Here is a 25,962-nt window from a genome sequence, read left to right on the forward strand (position 1 = left end):
TATTTAAGAAACAGAAACTGCTCATTTATTACATACAAATATTCATGTTCTATCATTCTGCAGGACAAGAACAAACTGATAGGTCATCAAAGAGTACCTCCAGCCAGAGTGATCACATTCTCATTCATTCTCCTTTTCTTTCTAGGAAACCCCTAGGGAGCACTGTTGCTCATCTGTAAAAGATAAATGAAAGGATCAGAGAAAAAAATGATCAGGATTTGATGAGCATAGTGTACTATTCTGTGGTAAAGCAAGGCTCTAAAATCTTTCACCTCTTGAATGTATTTACAAAACAGAAATAGACTCATGGACATAGAGAAAAGACTTGTGGTTGCCAAGGGGGAGGGAAGATGGGGGAAGGATGGACTGAGAGTTTGGGGTTAGTAGACGCAAACTATTACATATGGAAGGGATAAACAACAAAGTCCTACTGTATAGTATCAGGAACTACATTTAATATCCTGAGATAAATTATAAAGAAAAAGAACATAAAAATGAATGCATGTAGGTATAACTGAATCACTTTGCTATATAGCAGAAATTAATAGAACATTGTAAATCCACTATACTTCAATAAATATAAAATATTTCACCTCTTACATTTTTTAAAGTACTGATTTATATATAAAGAATACAAATTAGGGTGGTGTTTTCATGAACTTGCCTGTTTCTTAATGGTAAGCCATCTAGGCAGCTTTGGATGTAAGCACTAGAAAGCCTATTATCTTGCTCACTTTTGCTACCAATTTACACTGGTTATTCTACTCAGTTCATCCAGTGTTTAGTTCCTCATATAAATTAATGGCATGAAGCAGTAATTGTTGAAATCTGAAAACTGCATCTAATAAGTATTACATAGAAGGTTAAAAAATATTAAGAATTGTAACATAATTCTTTTTTTTTCCCTTTGAATTAGAGTAATGATACATTTTTACTCTGTCCTTCATACTTGAAAAGAAGTTACTACAACACATTTGGGAATGTACCTGGACACACAGACACATACCAATACTATTTATTTAGGATCACAAAACATTTTATACTGATATTTTTCATAAGCCTCACAACAAAGATATTGAAATTTCTAAGTTTTCTGTTGCTATAATGTCAAACAAGGAATGACTAAATCATACAATTTTACATAGGTGTGATCAGAAAATACAGATTAATTAGAAAAGAAAATTCATTATCACCAAGAAGAATATTGACTCTATCATGTGACTGTTGTAGTTATCCATTGGGAATAGCATGTCTGGCCTCTTAAGGTTTATTTTGAACTGTAATTTCAATTACTTAAAATTCATATTCTTTCAGTGAGTTACAAAATTATTTTCCCTCACGTAAAAAGTTGATTCCTTATGCGAATTTCCCTCTTCAGCATAAATTATTTATGGTTAAATGTCTTCATAAGACTCTAGGAAATATGTTTACCTCTATAGTATACTTTTAATCAAAAGTGGAATGGAAAAAAACAAAACAAAACAAAAAAAGAATAGGAGTTCCTGTCATGACACAGCAGAAATGAATCCGACTAGGAACCATGAGGTTGTGGGTTTGATCCCTGGCCTTGCTCAGTGGGTTAAGGATCTGGTGTTGCCATCAGCTGTGGTGTAGGTTGCAGATGTGGCTTGGGTCTGGCTTTGCTGTGGCTCTGGTGTAGGCTGGCAGCTACATCTCTGATTCGACCCCTAGCCTAGGAACCTCCATATGCCACAGGTGCGGCCCTAAAAGGACAAAAGACAACTACAAAAAAAGTGGAATGGAATCCACAGGGAACAGTTATATCAGGAGGGTGAGAAATTTGACTAATTCTTATTTTCTTATGAAAGTGTTGACAAAAACAATTTTTCTATATTAGTTTTGATCTTTATTAAATTTCTTCCTATCAAGAAAGCCAATACCTGAATGAAGATAACAAAGAAGATGTATTCTCTATTTATACATTCTCTGAACAAAGGTAGAATAAAAGATAAAAAGGAAATATTGAATTTTTTCTCTCATATGAAACTATATTGTGAGCACTCAGTAGCTTTGCATTGTGTGCAGAGACCTCTCTAGAAATTTTATTTGCTGATATAAATAAATTATCACCCTCATCTGTTACTAGATGATGCTCCATTATAATTTTGATAGGGTAGCTTTCCAAAACAATGCAAAAAACGAATTGTGAAACATGTGCTATCTTAAATTGCAGAGTATGTTAATATTTGTTATACATCTTAAGTGGGCCTTGGAAATTCTCTTTCTAAATCACCTCGATACATATCTCTGATCTCACAGCTCTGGAAACCATGTCACTGGAAGTACTTCAGAAATGATAAAGTAGTGACTGCAAGTTTTCTGTTTCCTAACTTTCAACCCAAATGCTCTTTCTAAGTCAGATATCTCTTAAGTCTTCTAGCTAGCCTGCAGCACAGGATGGTATTCTTCTAATGGTTATTGTTCGAAATGTGCAAGTCTGAGAGATACCCTGTCACAGGAGGGAGAGACTGCCCCTACAAGCTATCAAACAAGGCAACAAGGACTAAAACCAACAAAGAACTTCCTTTGCAGATGCAGAGGAATTAGCTTAGTCCCCATAAGGTACACTTTGAAAATAGAGGAGCACAATTCAAAGGATTTCAGTTTTTCTCAGTGGAATAGTCACATGGTGCATGAAAAAGGAATTAGGCCTATGGAGGACGTTCTGATAGTTTTTGAGGGGGAATAATACAAAGGGAACAAAAAAATATATTGTCTGTGAAGGCAAAAAAACAGAGTTTTAATGGTAAAGTTGATGAAGTGTTAGCTGAATTGTGACCTGTGAATCCTTGTCCACAAAATTTCAGTCAGCTATTCAGAAATGTGGATCTACTTTGGGGATACATAAAACTGAACCCTGAGGACAGGAGCTCACCTCTGTCTTGAAAACAACAAAATTACAAACAACCACCAAAAACCTGGAAACAAAAAAATAGACCGGAAACTAACAAAAAAGATATCCTACACCAAAAGATAAAGAATACATGATTGAAATGGTAGAAGGGGCACCTACATGATATAAGCAATCTCATACCTGCTGAGGGGGGCAACTCACAGCCTGGAGAAGGCTCATCCACATGAGTGAGAGTTCTGAGCCGTACATCAGGTTCCCATGCCTGTGGGTCTTGCATTGGGAGGAGGAGCCTCCAGAGTATTTGGCATTGAAGACCAGCAGGGCTTGTTCACAGGAGATCCACAGGACTGTGGGAAACAGAGACTCCATACTTGAAGGGTGCACACAGGCTTTCATGTGCACTGGGTCCCAGAGCAAAGCAGAGACTCCATAAGAAAGTAGGTCAGACCTACCTGTATATGGATCTTGGGGAATCTCCAGGGAAAGCACTGGGTGACTGTGGTTTATTGTGGGGAAAGAACATTGGAGGCAAAGGTCTAGGGAACAATCATCAGTGTGAACTCCCCTGGAGGTGGCCATTTCAGAAAAATATGGCCCACCCATCAGGGCTGAGAAGCCCCAGGCCAAACAAAAAACTGGTGGGAACAGGCTACCTAAAGACTTTCTAGGCACATAATCACCTCTAATCACACCCAGAGACAAAGCCCCACCCACCAAAGTGATAAGAATCAGCTCCACCTACCAGTGGAAAGGCACCAGTTCCTCCCATCATGAAATCTGCAGCAAGCCCCTGTACCTACATTAGCCATGAGAGGGCAGACATCAGAAGCATGTGAGGCTACAACCCTATTGTCTGCAAAAAGGAGACCACCACACAAAAAGATCTATACAAAATGAAAAGGCAGAGAATTATGACCCAGATAAAGGAACAAAAAAACAAACAAATAAAAAAAAAAAAAACAAACAAAAAAACAGCTAAGTAATCATGAGATTAGCAACCTCCATGAAAAACACTTTAGATTAACGATAGTAAAGATGATTAAAGACTTTGGAAATAAACTGGAAGCAAAGATTGATAAATTACAAGAAACAATGAACAAAGAAATCAAAGATTTAAAGATTAAGCAAGCAGATATATAATATACAATAACTAAAATAGAAAATTCACTAGAAGGAACCAACAGTAGAATACAGGAATCAGAAGAACAAATAAATGAGGTGGAAGAGACACTGGTGGAAATCACTGACACAGAACAGAAAAATAAATGAAGGCAGTCTAAGAGAACTCTGGGGCAACTTTAATTGCACCAGCATCCATGTTACAGGGTTACAAGGAGAGGAGAGAGAGAAAGGGCCAGAAAAAATATTTGAAGAGATAATAGCCAAAAATATCCCTAACATGGGAAAGGAATCAATCACTCAAATCCAGGAAACACAACAAGTCCTGTATAATATAAGCCCAAGGAGCAACACCCCAAGACATATATTAATCAAAGTGACCAAAATTGAAGAAAAAGAGAAAATATTAAAAAGAGCTAGGGAAATGAGACAAATAACATACAGTGAACCGTAATAAGGTTATTAGCTGATTTTTCAGCCAAAACTCTGCAGGCCAGAAGGGAGTGGCATGATATACTTAAAGTGATGAAAAGAAAAAAACCTCTAATTAAGATTACTCTACCCAGAAAGGCTCTCATTCAGATTTGAAGGAGAAATCAGAACCTTTACATATAAGCAATAGCTAAGAGAATTCAGCACCACTAAACTAGCTTTACAACAAATACTAAAGGAACTTCTCTAGGTGCAAAAGAAAAGGTCACAACTAGAAACAAAAACATTACCAATGACAAGGCTCACTGGTAAAGTCATACATATAGCAAAGGTAGGAAATCATCCACCCACAAGTATGCTACCAAAACCAGCAACTGTGAGAAGAGGAGAGTACACATGCAGGATACTAGAGATGCATTTGCAATTAAGAGACAAGCATCTTAAAATGATTGTGTGTATATATAAATTCCTATATCAAAACTTTATGGTAACAGTGAAACAAAAGTCTACAATAGATACACACCCAATTAAGAAAAAGCAATCAAAACACAACACTAAAAATAATCATCAAACCACTAGAAAAGATAATAGAAAAAAGGGAAGGAAAAAAGACCAAAAAACAAGTCCAAAACAATTAACAAAATGGCAATAAGAGAAAACATGTCAATAATTACTTTAAATATAAATGGACTAAATGCTCCAACCAAAAGACTGGTTGAGTGGATAAAAAACAACATGTCCCATATATATGCTATCTTCAGGAGCCTAACTTCAGTTCTAGGGACACATATAAACTGAAAATGAGAGGTTGGAAGAAAATATTCCATGCAAATGCAAATCAAAAGTAAGCTGGAGTAGCAATAATCCTATCAGCCAAAATAGAAATTAAAGAATGTCATAAGAGACAAAGAAGGAGATTACATGATGATCAAAGGATCAATCCAAGAAGGAGATGTAACAATTGTAAATATATAGGCACTCAACACAGGATCACCTCAATATATAAGGTAACTGCTAACAGCCTTAAAAGGAGAAATTTACAATGATACAATAATAGTGGGGGACTTTAACACCCCACTTACAGCAAAGGACAGATCATCCAGACAGAAAATCAACAAGGAAATAGAGGTCTTAAATGAGATCAGATGGACTTAATAGTTATTTATAGAATATTCCATCCAAAAGCAGCAGAATACACATTCTTCTCAAGTGTGCATGGAACATTCTCTAGGACAGATCAAATTCTGGGCCACAAATCAAGCCTTGGTAGATTTAAGAAAATTGAAATCATGTCAGGCATCTTTTCTAATCACAATGCTAGAAGACTAGAAATTACCAACCAGAAAAAAACTACAAAAAACACAAACACATGGAGACTAAACAACATGTTACTGAACAACCAATGTATCACTGAAGAAATCAAAGAGGAAATTAAAAAATACCTAGAAGCAAAGACAACAAAGATACAACAATCCAAAACATATGGGATGGAACAAAAGGAGTTCTAAGACATTTACAGCAATATAAGCCTACCTCAGGAAACAAGAAAAACCTCAAATAAACAACCTAATTTTATACCTAAAGCAACTAGAGAAAGAAAAACAGATGAAACCCAAATTTAGCGGAAGGAAAGAAATCATAAAGCTCAGAGCAGAAATCAACGAAATAGAAATGAAGAAAACCAGAGTTCCCGTCGTGGCTCAGTGGTTAACGAATCCGACTAGGAACCATGAGGTTGCGGTTTTGATCCCTGGCCTTGCTCAGTGGGTTAAAGATCTGGCGTTGCCGTGAGCTGTGGTGTAGGTTGCAGACGCAGCTTAAATCTCACATTGCTGTGGCTCTGGCGTAGGCTGGTGGCTACAGTTCCAATTCAACCCCTAGCGTGGGAACCTCCATATGTCACGGGAGTGGCCCAAGAAATGGCAAAAAGCCAAAAAGCCAAAAAGCCAAAAAGCCAAAAAAAAAAAAAAAAGAAAAGAAATGGAGAAAACCATAGAAAGTTTCAATGAAATGAAAAGCTGGTTCTTTGAAAAGATCAACAAAATTGATAAACCCTTAGCCAGACTCACCAAGAAAAAAAGACAGAGGACCAAAGTCAATAAAATTAGAAATGAAAAAGGAGAAGTTGCAATGGACATCACAGAAACACAAAGGATCATAAGAGACAACTACAAGCAACTATATGCCAATAAAATGGACAACTTAGAAGAAATGGACAAATTCTCTGAAAAGTACAACATTCCAAGACTAAATCAAGAAAAAATAGAAAAGATGAACAGATGAATCACAAGAACTGAAATTGAAACTGTGATTAAAAACTTCCAACAAACAAAAAGTCCAGGACCAGATAGCTTCATAGGCTAATTCTATCAAAAATTTAATGAAGAATTAACACCTATCTTTCTGAAACTATTTGAAAAAATTTCAGAGGAAAGAACACTCCCAAACTCATTCTATGAGGCCACCATACCTTGACACCAAAACCAGACAAAGATACCACAAACACATACACACAAAGAAAATGACTGGCCAATATCACTGATGAACATTGATGAAAAAAATCCTCAATAAAATACCAGCATACCAAATCTAGGTAATGTACCAATACATTGAAAGGACTGTACACCATGATCAAGGGGTATTCATCCCAGGGATGCAAGGATTTTTCTATAACTGCAATTCAAACAGTGTGATATACTACATTAAGAAACTGAAGAATAAAAACCATATGATCCTCTCAATAGATTCAGAAAATATTTTTGACAAAACACAACACCCATTTCTGATAAAGACTCTCAAGAAAGTGGGCATAGAGGGAACCTACCTCAACATAATAAAGGTCATATATAACAAATGCACAGCTAACATTCTTAATTCCTATAAAGACCAAGAACAAGACAAGGATGTCTGCTCCTGCCACTTCTATTCAACATAGTTTTGGAAGCTGTAGCCACGGCAATCAGAGAAGAAAAAGAAATAAAAGGAATCCAAATTGGAAAGGAAGATGTAAAACTAAAAATGTTCACAAATGACATGATACTGCACCTAGAAAATCCTAAAAATGTTTGCAACCAGAACACTGTTGGAGCTCATCAATAAATCTGGTCACATTCTGGGATACAAGATTAATACACAGATATGAATTATATTTCTATATACTAATAATAAAAGATCAGAAAGAGAATCTAGGGGAAAAATGTCATTTACCAACAACAACAACAACAAAAAAAAAACCCAAAACCAAAAACTTAACCTAGGAATAAACTACCTAAAGAGACAAAAGACCTATCCCCTGAAAACTATCAGACACTGATGAAAGAAATCAAAGATGATACAAACAGATGGAAAGATATACCATCTTGGATTGGAAGAATCCATACGGTCAAAATGACTATACTACCCAAGGCAATCTACAGATTCAATGCAATCTCTATCAAACTACCAAGGACATTTTTCACAGAACTAGAATAAAAGATTTTTTGAATTGTATGGAAACACAAAAGACCCTGAATAGCCAAAGCAATCTTGAGAAATGGAGCTGGAGGAATCAGGCTCCCTGCCATCACACTTTACTACAAAGCTACAGTCATCAAAACAGTATGGTACTGGCACAAAAACAGAAATATAGATCAGCAAAAAATGATAGCCCAGAATTAAACTCACACACCTATAGTCAAATAATCTATGACAAAGGAGGCAAGAATATGCAATGGAGAAAATAATCGGTGCTGGGAAAACTGGACAGCCACATCTAAAGGAATGAAATAAGAACACTCTCTAACACCATACACAAAAATAAACTCAAAATGGATTAAGGACCTAAAAATAAGACTATTTAAGCTCTTAGAGGAAAACTCTAGGCTGAACACTCTCTGACATAAACATCAGCAATATCTTCTCAGATCCACTTCCTAGAGTAATGACAATAAAAACAAAAATAAACAAATGAGGCCTAATTAAACTTAAAAGTTCCTGCACAGCAAAGGAAACCCTAAACAAAATGAAAAGACAACCCACAGAATGAGAAAATATCTGCAAACGAAGCAACTGACAAGCAATTAGTCTCCAAACTATATAAACACCTGCTGTAGCTCAATATCAAAAAAATAAAATAAAAGCAAAAAAGCAAACAACCCCATCAAAAAATGTGCAGAAGATCTAAACAGACAATTCACCAAAGAAGACATACAGATGGCCAAAACACACATGAAAAGATGTTTAATATCACTAATTATTACAGAAATGCAAATCAAAACTAGTATGAGGTACCACCTTACACTAGCCAGAATGGCCATCATCAAAAAGTCTACAAACAATACGCCAGAGAGGGTGTGGAGAAAAGTGAACTCTCTTACACTGTTGTTGGTGGGAATGTAAATTGGTTCAAACACTACAGCAAAGAGTATAGAGATGCCGCAAAAGACTAAAAATAGAATTACCATTTGATACAGCAATCCCACTCCTGGGCATCTATCCAGAGAAAACCATGACTTGAAAAGATAGTTGTATGCCAATGTTCATTGCAGCACTATATACAATAGCCAAGACATGGAAGCAACCTAAATGTCCATTAACAGAGGACTGAATAAAGAAAATGTGGTATATACACACAATGAAATATTACTCAGCCATTAAAAGGAAAGAAATAATGGCATTTGCAGCAACATGGATGGACCTAGAATGCTAAGTGAAGGTAAACAGTGAGACACAAACATCATATGCTATCACTTGTATGTGGAATCTAAAAAAGGGATATGATGAACTTAATTGCAGAACAGAAACAGACTAACAGACTTTGAAAAACTTACCATTACTGAAGGAGACAGGTTGTGGGCGGGGAGGGGGAGGGGGCGGAATTGGCTGGGGGTTTGGGAAGGAAATGTTCTGAAATTAGGTTGTGATGATGATTGTACAACTATAAATATAATAAAATTCATTGAATTCACAAAAAAAACCCGAACCCTGCTTCAAAGTGGGCCCCAGGCTAGAAAGATATGTGCCCACAGGAGCCCTGCCAGTCCTGCCACACCCAAATCAGAGCTTCCCAACCTGTGGGCTGAGGCATATTGGTTTCTGAAATATTGATCCTTGTATCTCCTTGAGCAAGCTGGATGGAGCCCAAAGCTGTCAGAGCCCTAGACCAACAAATGAGAAATATGCTTTCAGAAATGGAGTATAAAATAGGAGATAAGATGGTGAAATAAAAGGACAATAAGCTAACACACAGGTGAACTGTGTAGTTACCTCAGAAAGCTCCACGTATATTGAGGAGGGACAGATGGCTTGTGTTCCAACACTCTTTCCATTATCTCAGATAGTTGGGCAGGATGGAGGTGGCTCAACTGAAGGGCAGCAAGTTAACTTGCTGGCACTGGTGCTGATTTGCAAATGTTCTAAGTAAATGACATAGGAGCTCTAGTCACTGGGTTTTTCAAATATTTTTTCATAACCAGAAATCTCCTGTTGTCACATGGTCAACCATGGTATTTATGCTCCCTTGAATCAACATGAAAAGTTGTATGGTGAGAGAGGCGGCCCCTCTCCTGGAGCACTTCCCAAGGGGCATCCAGTTACATCCAAGCACACTTTTCTGTGATGATAAGAACCTAGGGAACCACATGCATTCTGATAATTTTTTGCTTCTTCAATAAACCAGACATTACCTAGGAGAATGTAAGTCTTCTTATTCTATGGTTATACTCTGGCTTTACACAAAACTAAAATTAATTGCAGAGAGGTAGAATGATGAAAACATAAACCTCAGGGTTCAGAGTCATGGTCAGTCTTGAATTTGGTTAGTGACTCTGGCATACAATGATTGTGTGAACGAACGCAGGAAATACATATAATTTAGGAGGTAATTTTTTTTTTTTGGTCTCTTTAGGGCTGAACCCACAGCACATGGAGGTTCCCAGGCTAGGGTTCGAATCAGAGCTGTAACTGCCAGCCTACGCCACAGCAATACTGGATCCAAGCCACATCTGCGACCTATACCACAGCTCATGGCAACGCCAGATCCTTGACCCTCTGAGCAAAGCCAGGGATCGAACCTGTGTCTTCATGTGTACTAGTCAGGTTTGTTACTGCCGAGACATTACAGGAACTCCCAAAGGATGTGGATACTGATGATACTAATGCCTACCTAAGAGATTCATGTGAAAACTAATAAATAACTGTAAGAAAAGCATTTATAATAAGTCTAGGCAAAAGCAGTTACTCAAAAAATATTAGCAGCTGTGTATGCATAATGTAAATCAGAGGATGTAACACTTTAAGAAGTACTCTGTCTACTTTTCTCCCAATTCAACCTAGCAGAAATTTTCCTTTGTCAACAAACTTAGTTCCATTAATTTTGGCTATTTACATAAGCGAATTCATCCTTCATATGATCACCACTCATCGTGACTGAGTATAAATTAGTGACCACAACCATAACAGCAAAAACATAGCTTCAGTCTGTGACAGCAATTTCTTAAGAAGCATCCTCAGAGTGAACTGAGCAAGGCAGAGTTTATAGGAATGCTTGAAAGGAGATGAGATGTCAATTTGAATAAATTAATAAATAAATTTATTCAAGTTCCACTTGAATAAATTAATAATTTTTTTTGCCTTTTATCTTTTTAGGGCCACACCCTCGGCATATGGAGGTTTTCACGCTAGGGGTCAAATAAGAGCTGTAGCTGCTGGCCTATGCCACAGCCACAGCAATGCCAGATCTGAGCTGCGTCTGCAACCTACACCACAGCTCACGGCAACACTCAATGTTTAACCAACTCAGCGAGGCCAGGGATTGAACCCGCAATCTCATGGTTCCTGGTCAGATTCATTTCTACTGTACCACAATGGGAACTCCAATTAATAAATTTTTAATGTAACCAGTCACTTCCTTTATTCTACTTCAATTTAATTTAGTAGACATTAGTTTTCTCCAAAACACCTTCATTCTTCAAGAGATTGTGCTAAACATTATAAGAAGGAAAAACTGAATAAGATATGAACATTTTCTTATTGAAATCATGGGGTTGTTTTCAGATTTATATAATTTGATATTTTTCATAAATGCCTATCTTTCAGGAATCTTTCTATTGTAAATGATTAAACCAACTTGGTAGAACAAACACACATAAACAGTGGAGAATGAGGCTTAGTGATTCCAGTAAACAAAGTCCAGGACCATGTAGATTTGGGCACGGCTAGGTCCAAAGACTCAAGAAAGTAATAGATAATCTGTTTTTCCTGTCAAAGGCTCTGTTCTAATTTTGCATTGTGTACATTGATTTAATTTTTAGACTCTTTCCTTTTTTATTGCCAAGACGACTAACAGCAGGAACTGACTCACATTCTTACAGTTTAGCAGCTCAACTTGAAAGTAAAATTCTCTTTCCATGCTTCCAGTGAAATTCCTAGTCCTGTATCTCATTACAGTGGCTCTGTTCATGAAAGTAGATGGAATGCTTGAATTTGCCCAGCCTGTGTCAGAAAAATTTTGTTGTTGATATTAATCTGCATTTTTCTTATTTTTTAAAATTATCAAGTGGAATTATATACAAGTACACATATATGTTAATATCAAGAGGACACTGCAGTAATTCATTCATTTAAATATAAAAGCAACTACACAGGTATCTTGAGTTTTTTAAAGTCTACTCTTAACAGCAAAATCTTTTGATTGTAATCAACCTAATCTGAATTCTTTAGGTAAGTAAACAAGTATATCTCTGAATAGCTATTAGGTGGGTAAAATTATTTTATATGTGTTCCTTAGGAAAAGCATATCATATTTTTTTTAATCCAATGGGATACAGCTTTCTGTTAGAACACCAATAAGAAAACTATTTTTCAACAAGACTCAAATCTCAAATGTCTGAAGAGAAATGAAAAATAAATTTAAGTCCATACAACTAGGAAGAAACCAGTGCTGTCATCAATGAAGAAGCTGTAGCCAATCAGATAAGCCAGAGGCTGAGGATGTTTGACTCTTTTTGTGGCCATACAGTGTCCTTTTCTTGATGTTTAGATATGATTACATAGTGGTCTCATTTATATCTTGTTTGACTACAGGCACTGGTTGCCTCCAATTATTGATAATATTCTGTGAAAAATATTTATATTTTCCAGGAAGCAGTATAATATGTTGTTAGCCACCACGACATTTTTTTTACCAAGAACATAGGATTCTTCCCCCATTCCACCCCACTGTTCTTAAGGATTATTTGTCAGAGAATTTCATCAAGATTAATCTTCTGTAATTTCCCATGTCAGTCTCCGAAATAAAATCAATTAGAGTTGGAAAGTTGAAAGCACAGACATATTCAAGATTTATTTGCAAGATTCATTTGCAGTAGAGTGTGATGAACCATGTAAGATTTATGTGTAGCACACTGAAACACACATCACCTTTTTATCAGAAAATTTGCTTAACTAGCTATAACACCCTGAGAATCTAAAGAGGCAAATAAATCCTTAATTTAGCATTCTTATATATAATAAATAATTACCAAGTGAACTGTGATGAACCTAAAATTTAGAAAGTTGTAGCTTTTTGATAATAAGGAATACTAATTTAGAAGCCCTTTAAATACTGTGTCTCAATTTGTTTCTCATAATATTATGTATTAATTTATGCTTGTTACGTTCATTTTATTTTAGCTTTTCAGATATTTTCACATGTACATTTTCCACTTCATTTGCTTCTCTAAAATAATCATAAGAACCTATATTGTTGAGTACTTAAAATGTGCTAACTATATAAATTCAGCTTCATTTAAACTTAAACTGTATACAGAGGGTATATCTATTATAGTTATTTTGATGAGGAAATCAAGGATTATAAAAAATTGGTCAAGGTGGTACAAACAGAAGGAAATAAAAAATGATGCAAATTCACCATATGCTTTATAACCACGTTACATTCCCTATCAAAGGCAGGGATTTGTAAGAAATTATGTATGTAAAATGGATTGGAAAACTGAAAATACTGTATAATTTTCAAGCATGATTAAGATGCAGAAAGATCTCAAGATCCCACAGATCATTCTAATTGTTCCTCAGATTTTGTGATATAAGCACAGTGCAATTTCCAGCTTTCTATATATATTGTCTTGGTCATGTCTCAAAAAATTAAATCGAATTCAGATGTAAAAGCTTTTAAAAATAACTTCTGCTTGACTGACTGCCTGAGTTATCAGTACTCTCTTCTGTAAAACATAGTGATGGATGGTCTTAACAAACTCAATATTCAGAGCTTAGGAAGATACTCTCACAGATGCCTACCAGCTCTTCTCTGTTTACAGAATCATCTTCCAACACATGTTTTGCCTGAGACTAGGGTTTCTGCTTAGTAATAAGTGGCAAATTCACATGGATTCAGACTGTCTGTGGTATTCTCTTAGGCAACCCATGCAAAACTAATGCAGTACTCATCAATAAATGTGAATCTACCACATCAGTTGCAGTGGAAAGAATGGAGGAGAATAGAAGATTGATAGAATTGATAAAAGGAGATACAGTTTTCACCAAGTGGTAGACCCAAGCTAACTAGAAAGCCTCTCCCTGAAATACTAAATGATGCTGTGGTGTATGTAACTAAAACAAAGCAAAATATAATTTCAAAAGCTGCATTTGGGTAAAATAAAGGCAAATATAGGTACTTCAAATAAAGTGGGCTCTGAAATTAAGCTCTGGAGATGAGATGATACTGAGAGTTATTTATGGATACTGGTAACTGACAAGACACGTGTAATAAAAGGCATGAGGGGCAGACAAGAGATGAGGCATTTGGCTCTCGAAAGGAGGTGTATAACAACTAAGCCCTCCACTTTAAAAAATTACATGGTATCCAGAAACAAACACAAAAACCTCTCTAGCGATGAGTTCACTGTCTAAACGGAAAGAATGCCCAGCAGGGCACAATCTACTGTAAGCAAGATTAGTTCCTGACACCAGCCTGCTCGGGAGTGAGGTTATAATTGTGGATATGCACTGTGCTGGGGCTGGCACCCTCTTAGCCAATGCTCCTGATAGCTTATGTTTTCAGTGTCTGAAAGTTTTTCATAAAATGGCCCTTGTAATGAAATTCTCTCAACCCAAAACTTGGGCACATTTCCATATTTCCTGGATTAAAGGGAAACTGTGAGATAAATGTCATGCTACACTCATAAATACCACACTCCAATTTCAGCCATTTGTTCTGAGCCAAATGTATGAACTGTTTCTTCCACAGTATTTTTTATCTTTGGGTCCTTCATATATTTAGACTCCTAGCAGGCTTCCCACACTTGTTTACTAGGCTTATTCAGATATACTCAAATTTTAGGACAAACAGGTTAGGCTCAGACTGGGACCACTGCTACAAAGCAATGATTCTTACCTTTCCTATTATACACTGTTATTAAGGAAACAAATGGATGAAATACGTCAGGCCTAGAGGCTGTGCATGGAAGGTAGCCAGGCTAGAGTGATCTCTCAGAAAGGTTTTCTTTCTTTCTTTCTTTCTTTCTTTTCTTTTCTTTTCTTTTTTTTTTTTTTTAGGCCGTCACATATTTATTACTGAAGCAGTGCTATGCAAAAACACCAATACAAAGAAGATCCCAATTTCCTGATATATCCTGTAAGACAGTGTTACAAATGGTGAACAATTCATGGTATCCCAAAAGGACAGGAATTCCTTCGATGGAGGTCTCATTCACGTTCTCAGGTTATAGAAGAAACTGAGGCTCAGGTTACTTCTGAGGATCATCCATCTCAGGAGGGAGCAAACTCTGACCTACAAAACCCAAGATCATTGCCACATCTGAGATTTGCAATGCTTTTCCTTTGGTTTGGAATGTGCTGCCTTATACTCCCATTCTTAAGGACTCTTTCTCCTCTGACAGGAGGCCTTCTCTGACTGCATAATCTCTAGATGTTCCTTCCATTATCAGCTCTTGCAGCCCCTTGTTTTTCTTCACAACAGAAATTGTCTTAATGTAAATACGTGTTCACTTTAACCACTGGTCTCTGAGCTCAAAAGGGCAATTATATTCCTGTTTGTCTCTGAATATAATATTATATCCCAGAGTCTGACACTTAGTAGCTTCCAGGATGTATAGGAAGTGTACAGGGTGTGTGATATCTTAGTTTAGACCTTGGCCCACTGCAAGTCTGAGTGTGGTCACTAGATGGCAGGGCTGACCTGTAATTTCTCATTGAGACCTTAGAAGCAGATGATCCTAAGGAAAACTATCCCACATGGTGGCTCCTTGAAAGCCACACAAAGCAGCCTAGAAGGACAGAATCCCTCTCCCCACCATCCCATCTCTCTTTGAATAGGGGAACCAACTGAGGGGCTGGATATTCCTGGGTAGTTAACCTTATTACTATGGGTTTCCCATCAGTCAACTGTTCCCCTACCTGTGGCAGCAAAATCTCACTCTTGGTGCTGTTTCTCTGCCAGGGGAGTTATTTTCTTAAGGGATAGGGGTCTCATATGCATACAACACTAGTCACCCCTCCAACATATTTCTGGTTTTTAACTACTTTTCTTATGCCCATTTAACAGCTTGAGGACTGAGACTTACAAAGTGAGAACATTTGCCTAAGTTGCAATGCTCAAGTCAGAATGGAGTAGAATCAGATGGTGTGTGTCCCCTTCCTTGCCCTCCCTTCTGCCTTGGGGAGCTAGCAGCTGGGCACCTGAGGGAATGTGGAGGAGGGGTAGCTAGAACTAGCCTCTTCTTGCACCTTCTGGCAGAGAACATCTTCCTTATCCCCTCTCCTTCCCATTCTGCTGCCCAGCCACTCTCCTCCTCCTGGGCTTTCTTATCCAGGACAGTCTCACCAGTATCCCCAACTTTCCATTCCAGAGAAGTAATCATGGGTATTTGTTGGGCCTGACCTAAGAGGGCTATTAATCAACTTGAGGTGCCATAACAAGATATCACTAAAAGGATGGTTTAAACAGTAGACATTCATTTTCTTAGGGTTCTGTATGCTAGAAGTCCAAGATAAAGTTGTCAGGAGAGATGGTTTCTGGTGAGACCTCTCCACAAGGCTGAAGATGGCCTGCTCTCTGCTGCACCTCCCTGTGTCTTCACATGGGCTTTTCTGTGTAAGCGCACAGAGAAAGGCAGCCTCAGAGCCCAGGACCAGCCAGGCCCACCCCTCTGACCTCCTTGGCTCTCAGGCTCTCCCAGGAGGCTTGGCTGGAGTAATCTCTGATGCTACTCATGCCAACAAAGGGACCCTTTGCTTCCAGATGCAGACTGATGGGTGGGCCTTGTGGGCTTAAGAATATCCTGCAATTTCTGCCCCTGCTCAGGCTACAACATACTGTCCCTCCCTGAGTCAGTGAGCATATGCCTGGCATGACCACAACCTTCCTGAAGCCCTCTTAACAGAGAAGCCTGGGCCTCAGGCTTTTTTGCCTGCACATCTGCCCTGATTTACCCTGCTCATTCCCTCCCCCAAGGTATGTCTCCTAAAGTCCTCCTGAAGAGGCTCTTGGTCCACAACTGGCACAATTCAGGCCTGCTGCATCTACACCCCACTCCCCCTGCCAAAACTTGAGGCCAAAAATCAAGGCTCAGTCAGAATATTTGGTATATCTAAACCCCAGAATATGCAGTCTATGTAAACTCCTGAGCCTTCTTGTTCCAAATCTCAAACAATGCTTCCCAGATGGGGGCGCCCTAGAACACTGTTTCCCACAGTAAGACAGTTGTGACATCATCCTGGAGGCAATGAAGGCCTAGTGGTGGGCCAGATGTGGGCGTACCACGGTGTAGCCAAGGCAGTTTCGTCCTTGTTCACAGATGAAGAAACAGGATCTAAATGAGACGAAACTTGACCAAGATCACACAACCAGGAAGTGGCAGAGCTGGGATTCCATCACAACAGAGGAAAAGGGTGTGGGGTAGCAGGCAGTCCTCCTACAGGTCAGAGAGGTAGCATCATTGTCTGGTGGAGACGTCAGAGTGGAGGCAGTGCTAGAAAGGGCCTAAGGCCCAGAACAAATGTGCACAGTGTCCTCATCTGTGAGGCAGAGTAGAGACCGGGGAATCAGGGGCTGATGCATGTGAAGAGGGGTAACTTACGATAGGAAAGGCCTGCTGGAGATTGTGGAGAGCAGGAAGGGACTCATTTCTGCTTCCAGAACAGTGGCTCAGCTTTTAGATCAACTCCACACCCAGATGTCCATCCCTTCCCAGCTAAGTTCCAGGAAGTTTCCTGATCTCTGGACTAAGTGTCCAATACAAACAAGCACAGTGATGAAAGCCAGCACTTCCAATGTGACCTGGAGTCAGCTAACTCCTTTTACCTTCTGCCACTCTGGAGTAGGAGCAAGAGGATAGTCTGGATACTGAAGAGTAGAGGAAAGAGATGAACAAGATGCCAGGTGCTTTTTTTAGGCCCTGGATCTCCTAATCTTTGTCATTTGCTTCAGGCATGTGGCTCTATACCAGCCTAGACATTTTTCAGGCACAGGGGGTGGGTCAGCAGCAGGAAGTAAGGAAACCAGACCTTCCTCAAGTTAAGGACAGTCTAGTTAGAAAGGACCTGGGTGGGAATCCCATCCACATTCCTTTTGGTGTTTGGAGACCTCTACCACACCCTTACACATGCCTCTGCAACCTCTGTTTGAAGCACCCATGATAGGTTTCCTTACCATCCTAAGGGAACAGGATGTTTTATGACAGCTCTTTGAGAAATGTTTTCCAGAACCGAATAAATTTTGCTTCACAAAGTTATTGGCCAATGGCAGAGGATTAAAGCCATTTACCCAAGAGACCCATTACATCTCCTGCAATTAGTTGAACAGTACCCAGGTATTTAAGTCAGAATCTTATGTGCCCAAATAAATTCCTTTTTCCTTTTCACCCTTTCACATCCAACCAACTCCCATGCTCCATCAATTGTATCTTGTGAATGTTTCTCAAGTGTGTCTGGCTTCTTGATTCAGCTGCCTCTACTGTAATTCTGGCCATCATTGTTCTCAATGGTAGGATCTGACATAGTGGTGTACAAGTATCAAAACTAGGAAACTGACCTTGGAGCACTACAACAACAAAATATGGATTTTATTTGAATTTAACCATTACTTACCTGGATTATTTTTTTTCTTGGTGTATAGTTCTATGAAATGTTATCACAATCATAAATTTGTGCAACCAACACAATTAAGATAGAGAATAATTCCATCATCCACAATGAAATTTCATGGGCTTCACCTTTATGGTTATACCCTTCCTGCAGCCCTATTCCCTGCCAACTCCTGATATGCCCTCTATCATTTAATTTTGTCATTTTAAGAATATTATATCAAAAGAATCATACAGTTTGTAAACTTTTGAGATTACACTTATTTTACTTAACATAATGTCTTTGACATTCCTCCAAGACATTGTATTAATTAATAGTATGTTCCTTTTATTCTGTGATTTTTCCAGTTTATTTATCCATTCACTTGCTGAAGGACAACTGGTATTTCCTGGTTTTTTTGTTATTAAAAATGAAGGTTCGAAATTGTGGTATTTTCATAAAATATGATTCAAGCTTAAAAAGAAAGGAAATTCTGATACATCCTGCAGCATGTATGAACCTTGAAGACATCATGCTAAGTGAAATAAGCCAGTCACAAAAAGACAAATACTATATTACTTCACTTATATAAGATATCTAGAGTAGTAAAATTTATAGAGACAAAAATTAGAACAGTAGTTACCAGGGGCTGGAAAGGGGTGGGGGTGTGGAAATAGGGAGTTATTGTTTAATGGGTACAGAGTTTCAGTGAAGGATGATGAAAAAGTTCTGGAGATGAATAGAGGTGATGGTTATACAACAATGTGAATGTACTTAATGCTGCCAAATTGTATACATAATAACGCTCAAAATGGTAAATTTTAAGTTATTCATATTTTACAATAAAAAGTAGAAGAGTAAAGTAAATGGGTATAATACAACATCAGTGATACATAATAAGAAAGTGTAAGTAATATGAAAAAAAAATAAAGCAAGCTAAGAGGAAAGAGAGTGGGACCACTTATACAAAGTGTTCAGCACAGGCTTCTCTGAGACAGGAATGTTTCAATAGAAGAGAAAGAGCCAGCCAGTGTCATGATGGAGGGCACCTGCAGGCTAGGAAATCATGGAATGTACAGTATGAGGTAGGGCATGGTCTTGATGTGCCAAAGGTGACTGGGAGTCTGCTGTGCCTTCATGGATGGGTGTGTGCACATCTGCATGCCTGTGTGTATGGTTAGTATGCACAGTCATGTAGGTCATCTTTATGTTTCTCTGTTGCAAGCAAGGATCTTGGGGTGACTAACCATGTGAGCCTAGTCATGTTGGTTAGGCCATGAGAAACTGCCAAAATGGATGGCAATCTGAAGAAGAAATTGTGCAGCGTTAAAGAAAACAGCCACCAGCATTGCATCAGAAGACCCTGGGAAATGCTCCTAAAAAGAGTTTAGTGCAGTCCTATTAAGAGTTGTTTATTAATCTGAGGTTGAAGGCCAGGTCTGTGTGTCCCTGTGCATAAGGCTGATTGGGCCTTGCATTACTAAGTCTAGCCTCCTTCCTCACCCTGAAATATCTGCCAGAGCACTCCACTGGAAGGCCCGTTTTCTTGTCACTGCATTCCTGCTCTGCAGAAGCCCCAGTAAGTCCTTTCTGGTAAATGGATCCGGGGTCCTGATCAAATAGTCTTGGTCCTGATCTTGCAGGCCTAGAGGAGAGTTTGTCGGGGAGGGTGTGGGAAGCTGGAAAGCCTAAGCCGTGTTGCAGTGTCTCTTTCTCTGCTTTTTCTGGGGCAACCATAACTTTCCTGGATTCACCTGACCCTTTTCAAATGAGACTGTGCCTCTGTTTTCAAAGAGAGCCAAGAAGGATTAGATCCTCAAAGCTGGGCTGCTGAGGTTTCCTGGGAAGGGGTAGATGGACGAGAACTTTGAAGGACAGATGAAATATTAAGATTGAAAAATGAGAAGGGTATTCAGGGAAAGTGGTATAATTGCCAGTGGCTTTAACTCATAGAACATATAGAATACCTGCTAGGAAGTAGAGAGGTATCAGGCACCCTTCCAGGGCCAAGAGAAACTTCTTCTCCCGACAAGTCTCTCTTGCAGTGGGAAATAAAACATCAAAGGAAGCAAATTTAAGTTAATTCTGGCTGGTTAGTAACTAGTAGTGATTCCTCCCCCCTGGATCATTAGTCTGCAGCTTAATGCCTGCCACTGAGTATATGCTGGTTAATTGGCTCTGAGGGCAATCATCCAGGTATGAGGATGGGATGCAGCTGGACCCAAAGGGGAAAAGTGTATGAGAAAGATCCATTTGCATTTAATCTATTAAACTAGAGGCCCAGGCACTGGTGATCTCCTTCCCCACAACAATGCAAATTGTTGTGCCTACCTTTGTTGAATATTAATCACACACCATCACAGGAGGATTTACTTTTCCAAATCCCGAGTCTTGTGGCCAGGAATAGGTCATCCATCTCTGTATCACCCGTGCTTCATATAGGTTATAGGAAAGAAGGCCTGTTTGGTAAATACATGTTGATTAATTGAATAAGATGAGATCATGTTGCTTGACTTTTTCTACACCAAGGTGAGGACCATGTCCCTGTTTCCATCTCTCCATCTCCTTCTCTTGATTGTGATGACTGCATCTCACACAGAAACAGAAAACTGTGAGGATATACAAAATACCTGCCTTGTGATTTCCTGCAACTCTCCAGGAATCAATGGCCTCCCAGGCAAAGATGGGCATGACGGTGCCAAGGGAGAAAAGGGAGAACCAGGTACAGTTTGGGCTGTTCCGTCTCCGTGACACTTTATCTTTCCTAGGAAACTGCCTAGAGATATGAGAAGAGTGATGCCATAGTCATGTAGCTTGTATATCTCTTAACTACATTCTATAATTCAAAACAGAGACACAGCTCTGACTCTCTGGCATTCCAGACACCCACACAGGAATCGGGGACACTTGGTTGTCCCACTGGTTCAGGGAGTTGACCCTCAAGGTAGACAACCCCATACAGCACAGGAGGCTTTTTTACAGTCATTGTAAGCAGTGCTTAGAAAAATTAGCACTGGATCAATGTCCTCTTTCCTTTCGCCTGGGAAGGGATTGGGTATCAAGCATTTGGAGAAATAGAGCTGTAACACAAATATTGAATCATATTTCCTTTGCCCTCCAACAGGACAAGGACTCATAGGTTTGCAGGGCCTCCCTGGAATGGTGGGGCCTCAAGGGAGCCCAGGAATTCCTGGGTTGCCAGGACTAAAGGGCCAAAAAGGAGACTGGAATTGATCCGGGTAAGGAGTTTACCTTGGCACGGTCTAGGCTGAAGGCCCCCAGGGTCCAGGCACTCTGGGTACAATGTGGGAAATGCCCCTTCTCCTGCTGCTTCTTGAGAAGATCCCCCACTCTGCTTCTTAATCTAGTATCCTCAGTCTCTGCTAAATTTCTAGGTTACATAGAGCCTCAGGGGATTCCTATCAATACCTGAGTACAGACTCACAAACCCTTCAGGTGCTTCTGAGAGGTGCTGAGCCCTGGCTCTTTAGCGGAGACAATTCAATGTGAGGTTCCAGTTCAAAGAGGGAAAGGAGACTACCTATGTGTTGGGCTTATTACACCTGTTTTCACATCCATGGTATGTCAGCTATTTTTCACCTATGAGACACAAACAAAACAGTCATTTATTTAAATCACAATTCTGTAGATCAGCCAAGTGATTCCTCTGCTGGGCTTAGCTGAATTCACTCAGGTGTCTATGGTTACCTGATGACCAGTGGTCTCACTAACGTGTCTGACAGTTATTTGTCTATCAGCTGAAGTGAGAGGGTAGTTGAGCCATGGGTTCTTCCAACAGACTCACCTGTCCTTATTCACGCAGAGGTGCTTATAAGATTCCCAAGAGAGGAAAGAGAGGAAGGTTTAAGACCTCTTAAAAGCTTAGAACATGTACATTATTGCTTGTGCTCAGAATATGTCACAAGGCCAGCTCAGATTCAAGGAGTTTAGAAAGAGACTCCACTTCTTGATGAGAGAAGCTGTACCATATTGAGGTCATTTTTGCCACTACTACAGATGGCTTTCCTCATACCCTCCCCCCTTGGATAATGGACAGTGCATAACAATCTTGGTTTACTGATGAACAGAATAAATTTAGGGAAAAAAAAAACAAAAATGGAAAACAAAACTTCCTCAAAGACAAAACCTTGAAATCTTTTTAGTCAATATTCGCCAGCTCATAAGAATTCCTCAATTATTTTATTCCATAGTTTTATCCACAATAGAGCTATTTGGGGGAAAAAAAGAGTGAAAAGCTTGGTCTATGGAGTGCTATCATACTAGGTCATCAGGAAGTGTATGTATGTATAAAGTACCTTTAGACACAGTCAACAGATGAAGAGTGATATTTTGGGCTGAGTCGAAAGACTGTTCCTTCTTTTTTGCTTGTTGATACTTTTTGTTTTCCTTCAAAGAGCAAATATTTTAAAAGAATTAGTTCCTCTTAGTTTGAAAAGATACCCTACCCTCTTGTACTTCTGAGATGCCTTCACAACAATGTTCTTTCACTTTGTTTTAATTTTCTAGGTAATAGCCTGGCAAATCTGAGATCAGAATTGGACAATATCAAAAAGTGTAAGCCTTTTTTTTTCTTACTTTTCAGGCAGTTTGAGGTTTGGTAAAGTGGAAAGCAACAAATATGTATTAAATACATACAATTTTCTAGCACCTGGATGGGTGATTCTCATATTCCGATTTCATGAAATCCTCACAACAACATTTTGGTAGAAAACAAGGCCACGGGAAATTACACAATTTGCTCAAGTGCACCGAGCTAGTAAGTGGCAGAGGTAGTTTATAAATCAAAGTCAGTCTGACACCAGAGACCCTTATCCTATTTCTTTACAATAAGTGTACATATACATCACTGAAAATGTGACCTATGCCTTTTTCCCTTTGTTATGCTGGTGCTGAGAACTGATAATGGGACTTAATCTATTTCTTCCCCTGGCCTAGGACAAATATTCTCAGACATCTAAATTTATTTTCAAGTAAATCTCAGGATAAAACTTAGAATTCTAAACTGTATGTATTCCAGAACTCTGGTCCCAAAAGACAAGGACCTTTGTTTCAATCTGTCTTTTCAGATTAAGGCTGCCAGATTTTTTTTTTTTTTTAATTTTTTGAGGGGCTGACCATGACATATGGAGATTCCCAGGCTAGGGGGTCTAATCGGAGCCACTGCTGCCAGTCTACACCAAAGCCACAGCAACACCAGATCCAAGCCGCGACTGTGACGTACACCACAGCTCAAGGCAACACCAGATCTTTAACCCACTGAGCAAGGCCAGGAATGGAACCTGCAACCTCATGGTTCCTAGTCGGATTTGTTTCTACTGAGCCATGATGGGAACTCCTGGCTGCCAGATTTAACAAAGAAAAAGATAGGACATCCAGTTAAATTTGAATTTCAAGTAAACAAGTAACTTTTTTTTAGTACAAGTAGGTCCTAAAAATTTCATGTGAGGAGTTCCTGTTGTGGCTCACAGTGTTAAGGGTTGGACTAGTATCCATGAAGATGCAGGTTTCATTTCTGACTTACTCAGTGGGTTGCCTCAAACTGTGGTGTAGGTTGCAGATGTGACTTGGATCCCGGTGTTGCTGTGGCTATGGCATAGGCTGGTAGCTGTAGCTCTGATTTGACCCCTAGCCTGGGAACTTCCATATGCCAGGGGTACAGCCCTAAAAAAGAAAAAAAAAAAAAAAACCTGCATGTGAGGTACTGATAATAAAAAAAAATAAAATTTGAAATTTAAATGTAACTGGACGTACTGTATTTTATGTGGCAGCTCTACTCTAGAAGCCTTTATCCAGAAAAACATTTGGGGCTGAGATTAAAGATGAGCCATTGTCATTCACATTTTCCTGTTTTAGGGCTTATCTTCGCTCAGGGAAAACAAGTTGGGAAGAAGCTCTATTTGACCAATGGTAAAAAGATGTCCTTTAATGGAGTGAAGGCTCTGTGTGCCCAGTTCCAGGCCTCTGTGGCCACGCCTACGAATTCTAGAGAAAACCAGGCCATCCAGGAGTTAGCTGGAACTGAGGCCTTCCTGGGCATCACAGATGAGTACACTGAAGGCCAGTTTGTGGATCTGACAGGAAAAAGGGTGAGGTACCAAAATTGGAATGACGGTGAGCCCAACAATGCTGATTCTGCGGAACACTGTGTAGAAATCCTGAAGGATGGCAAGTGGAATGACATCTTCTGTTCCTCCCAGCTTTTGGCTGTCTGTGAGTTCCCTGCCTGAGGGAGCATGACCCTCAGACCCTCCTGTCCTTCTTACTCACCTTGTGGACAAACAGTGTGGTTTGAAAAATGAATCTATATCAATTTCCCATATCCAATATTGAGGTGCCCCTTTGTGGGGAGTCAGAGAAAATGAGAAGAATGGATTAAATGGTGAGATGTGGAAGTAAGAAATGAGAAGAGACTAATAGTGGTATAAGAGATTCTGCTTCAGACCCAATCACTAATAATAATCCCTAACAACAAATAACAACACAATAATAATAACAGTAGCAGTAGCAGCAGCAGCAGCAGTAGTGGTACTAATAATACACTTTTAAATGTTTACTGTGAGTCAGACCCTACATTATGTGTAGTACATTAATTACCTAAGTTAATTAGGCTGTTTATTTTTGTTTGATTAGTGTTATCTAAGGTACAAAAAAAATAAATTTATTTTTCCATTTTCTCTAAACACCTTGTGCCTTTCTTTCTCTTTGGGGTGAGGGCTCCCCTAAATGGCATACTCCCAGCCTAATTCCACAGCTCTTCTGCCAGTCTCAGTTATTAATAGGATCTATTTTGTTGCTTTCTTTCTGAACTGTATTTTATATTCTTTTTAATTAACTGCTATACTAGGTAAAGAATATAAAGATCAAGTGAATGGATTAATGAACTCTCATATATATACACCCATGTAACCACCTGCCAGATCAAGATACAGAACATCTCTAGTATCTTAAAAGCTCCTTCATAACCCTTTCCAGTTGATATTCCTAAAAGTAAATGGCATTCTGAGGTCTATTACCATACATCAATTTTGGGCTCATGAACTTCATATACATGCAATCATACTATACATACAGTTTTGGGTCTTGCTTATTTTTCTCAAATTTAAGTCTGTGGGATTCATTCATGTTGTTAACATGTAACAGTGGATGTTTCATTTTCATTGTCATATAGAATTATACTATAGGAATATATCTCGGTGTATTCATTCTATTGTTAATAGACACTTATATGGCTTCTAATTTTGACCATTAAGGAAAAAAAACTTGAATTTTCTGTACTTATCTTCTGGTATATACATGCACTGATGTCTCTTGGCTAACTACCCAGGAGTAGAATTGGTGAATCATGGGGTAAGCATGTCTCTAGCTTGAGTATATCCCTGTCAGTTTTCCAAAGTGATCATATGAATTCACAGTTCCACCAGCAACGTGTGTCAGTTCTAGTTGCTCTTCATCCTTGC

The 25,962-nt window shown here is 38.9% G+C and overlaps 1 protein-coding gene and 1 long non-coding RNA gene across 2 annotated transcripts; one reads left to right on the forward strand and one right to left on the reverse strand.

The window, feature by feature from the left end:
• Positions 12,178-23,002, reverse strand: LOC106508097. Its single transcript, XR_001304656.2, has 3 exons — positions 21,737-23,002; positions 20,816-20,943; positions 12,178-15,191 (listed from the first exon to the last, which is right to left on the reverse strand). It is a non-coding gene; the product is annotated as an uncharacterized LOC106508097 (long non-coding RNA).
• MBL2 (mannose binding lectin 2) lies at positions 21,023-24,732 on the forward strand. The gene is given in 5 exon segments (NM_214125.1): positions 21,023-21,206; positions 21,609-21,709; positions 21,711-21,723; positions 23,012-23,059; positions 24,359-24,732. Coding segments are annotated over 5 exon segments (720 nt in total).

Source organism: Sus scrofa, chromosome 14, assembly GCF_000003025.6.
Source record: "Sus scrofa isolate TJ Tabasco breed Duroc chromosome 14, Sscrofa11.1, whole genome shotgun sequence".
In the NCBI taxonomy this organism is placed as follows: Eukaryota; Metazoa; Chordata; class Mammalia; order Artiodactyla; family Suidae; genus Sus; species Sus scrofa.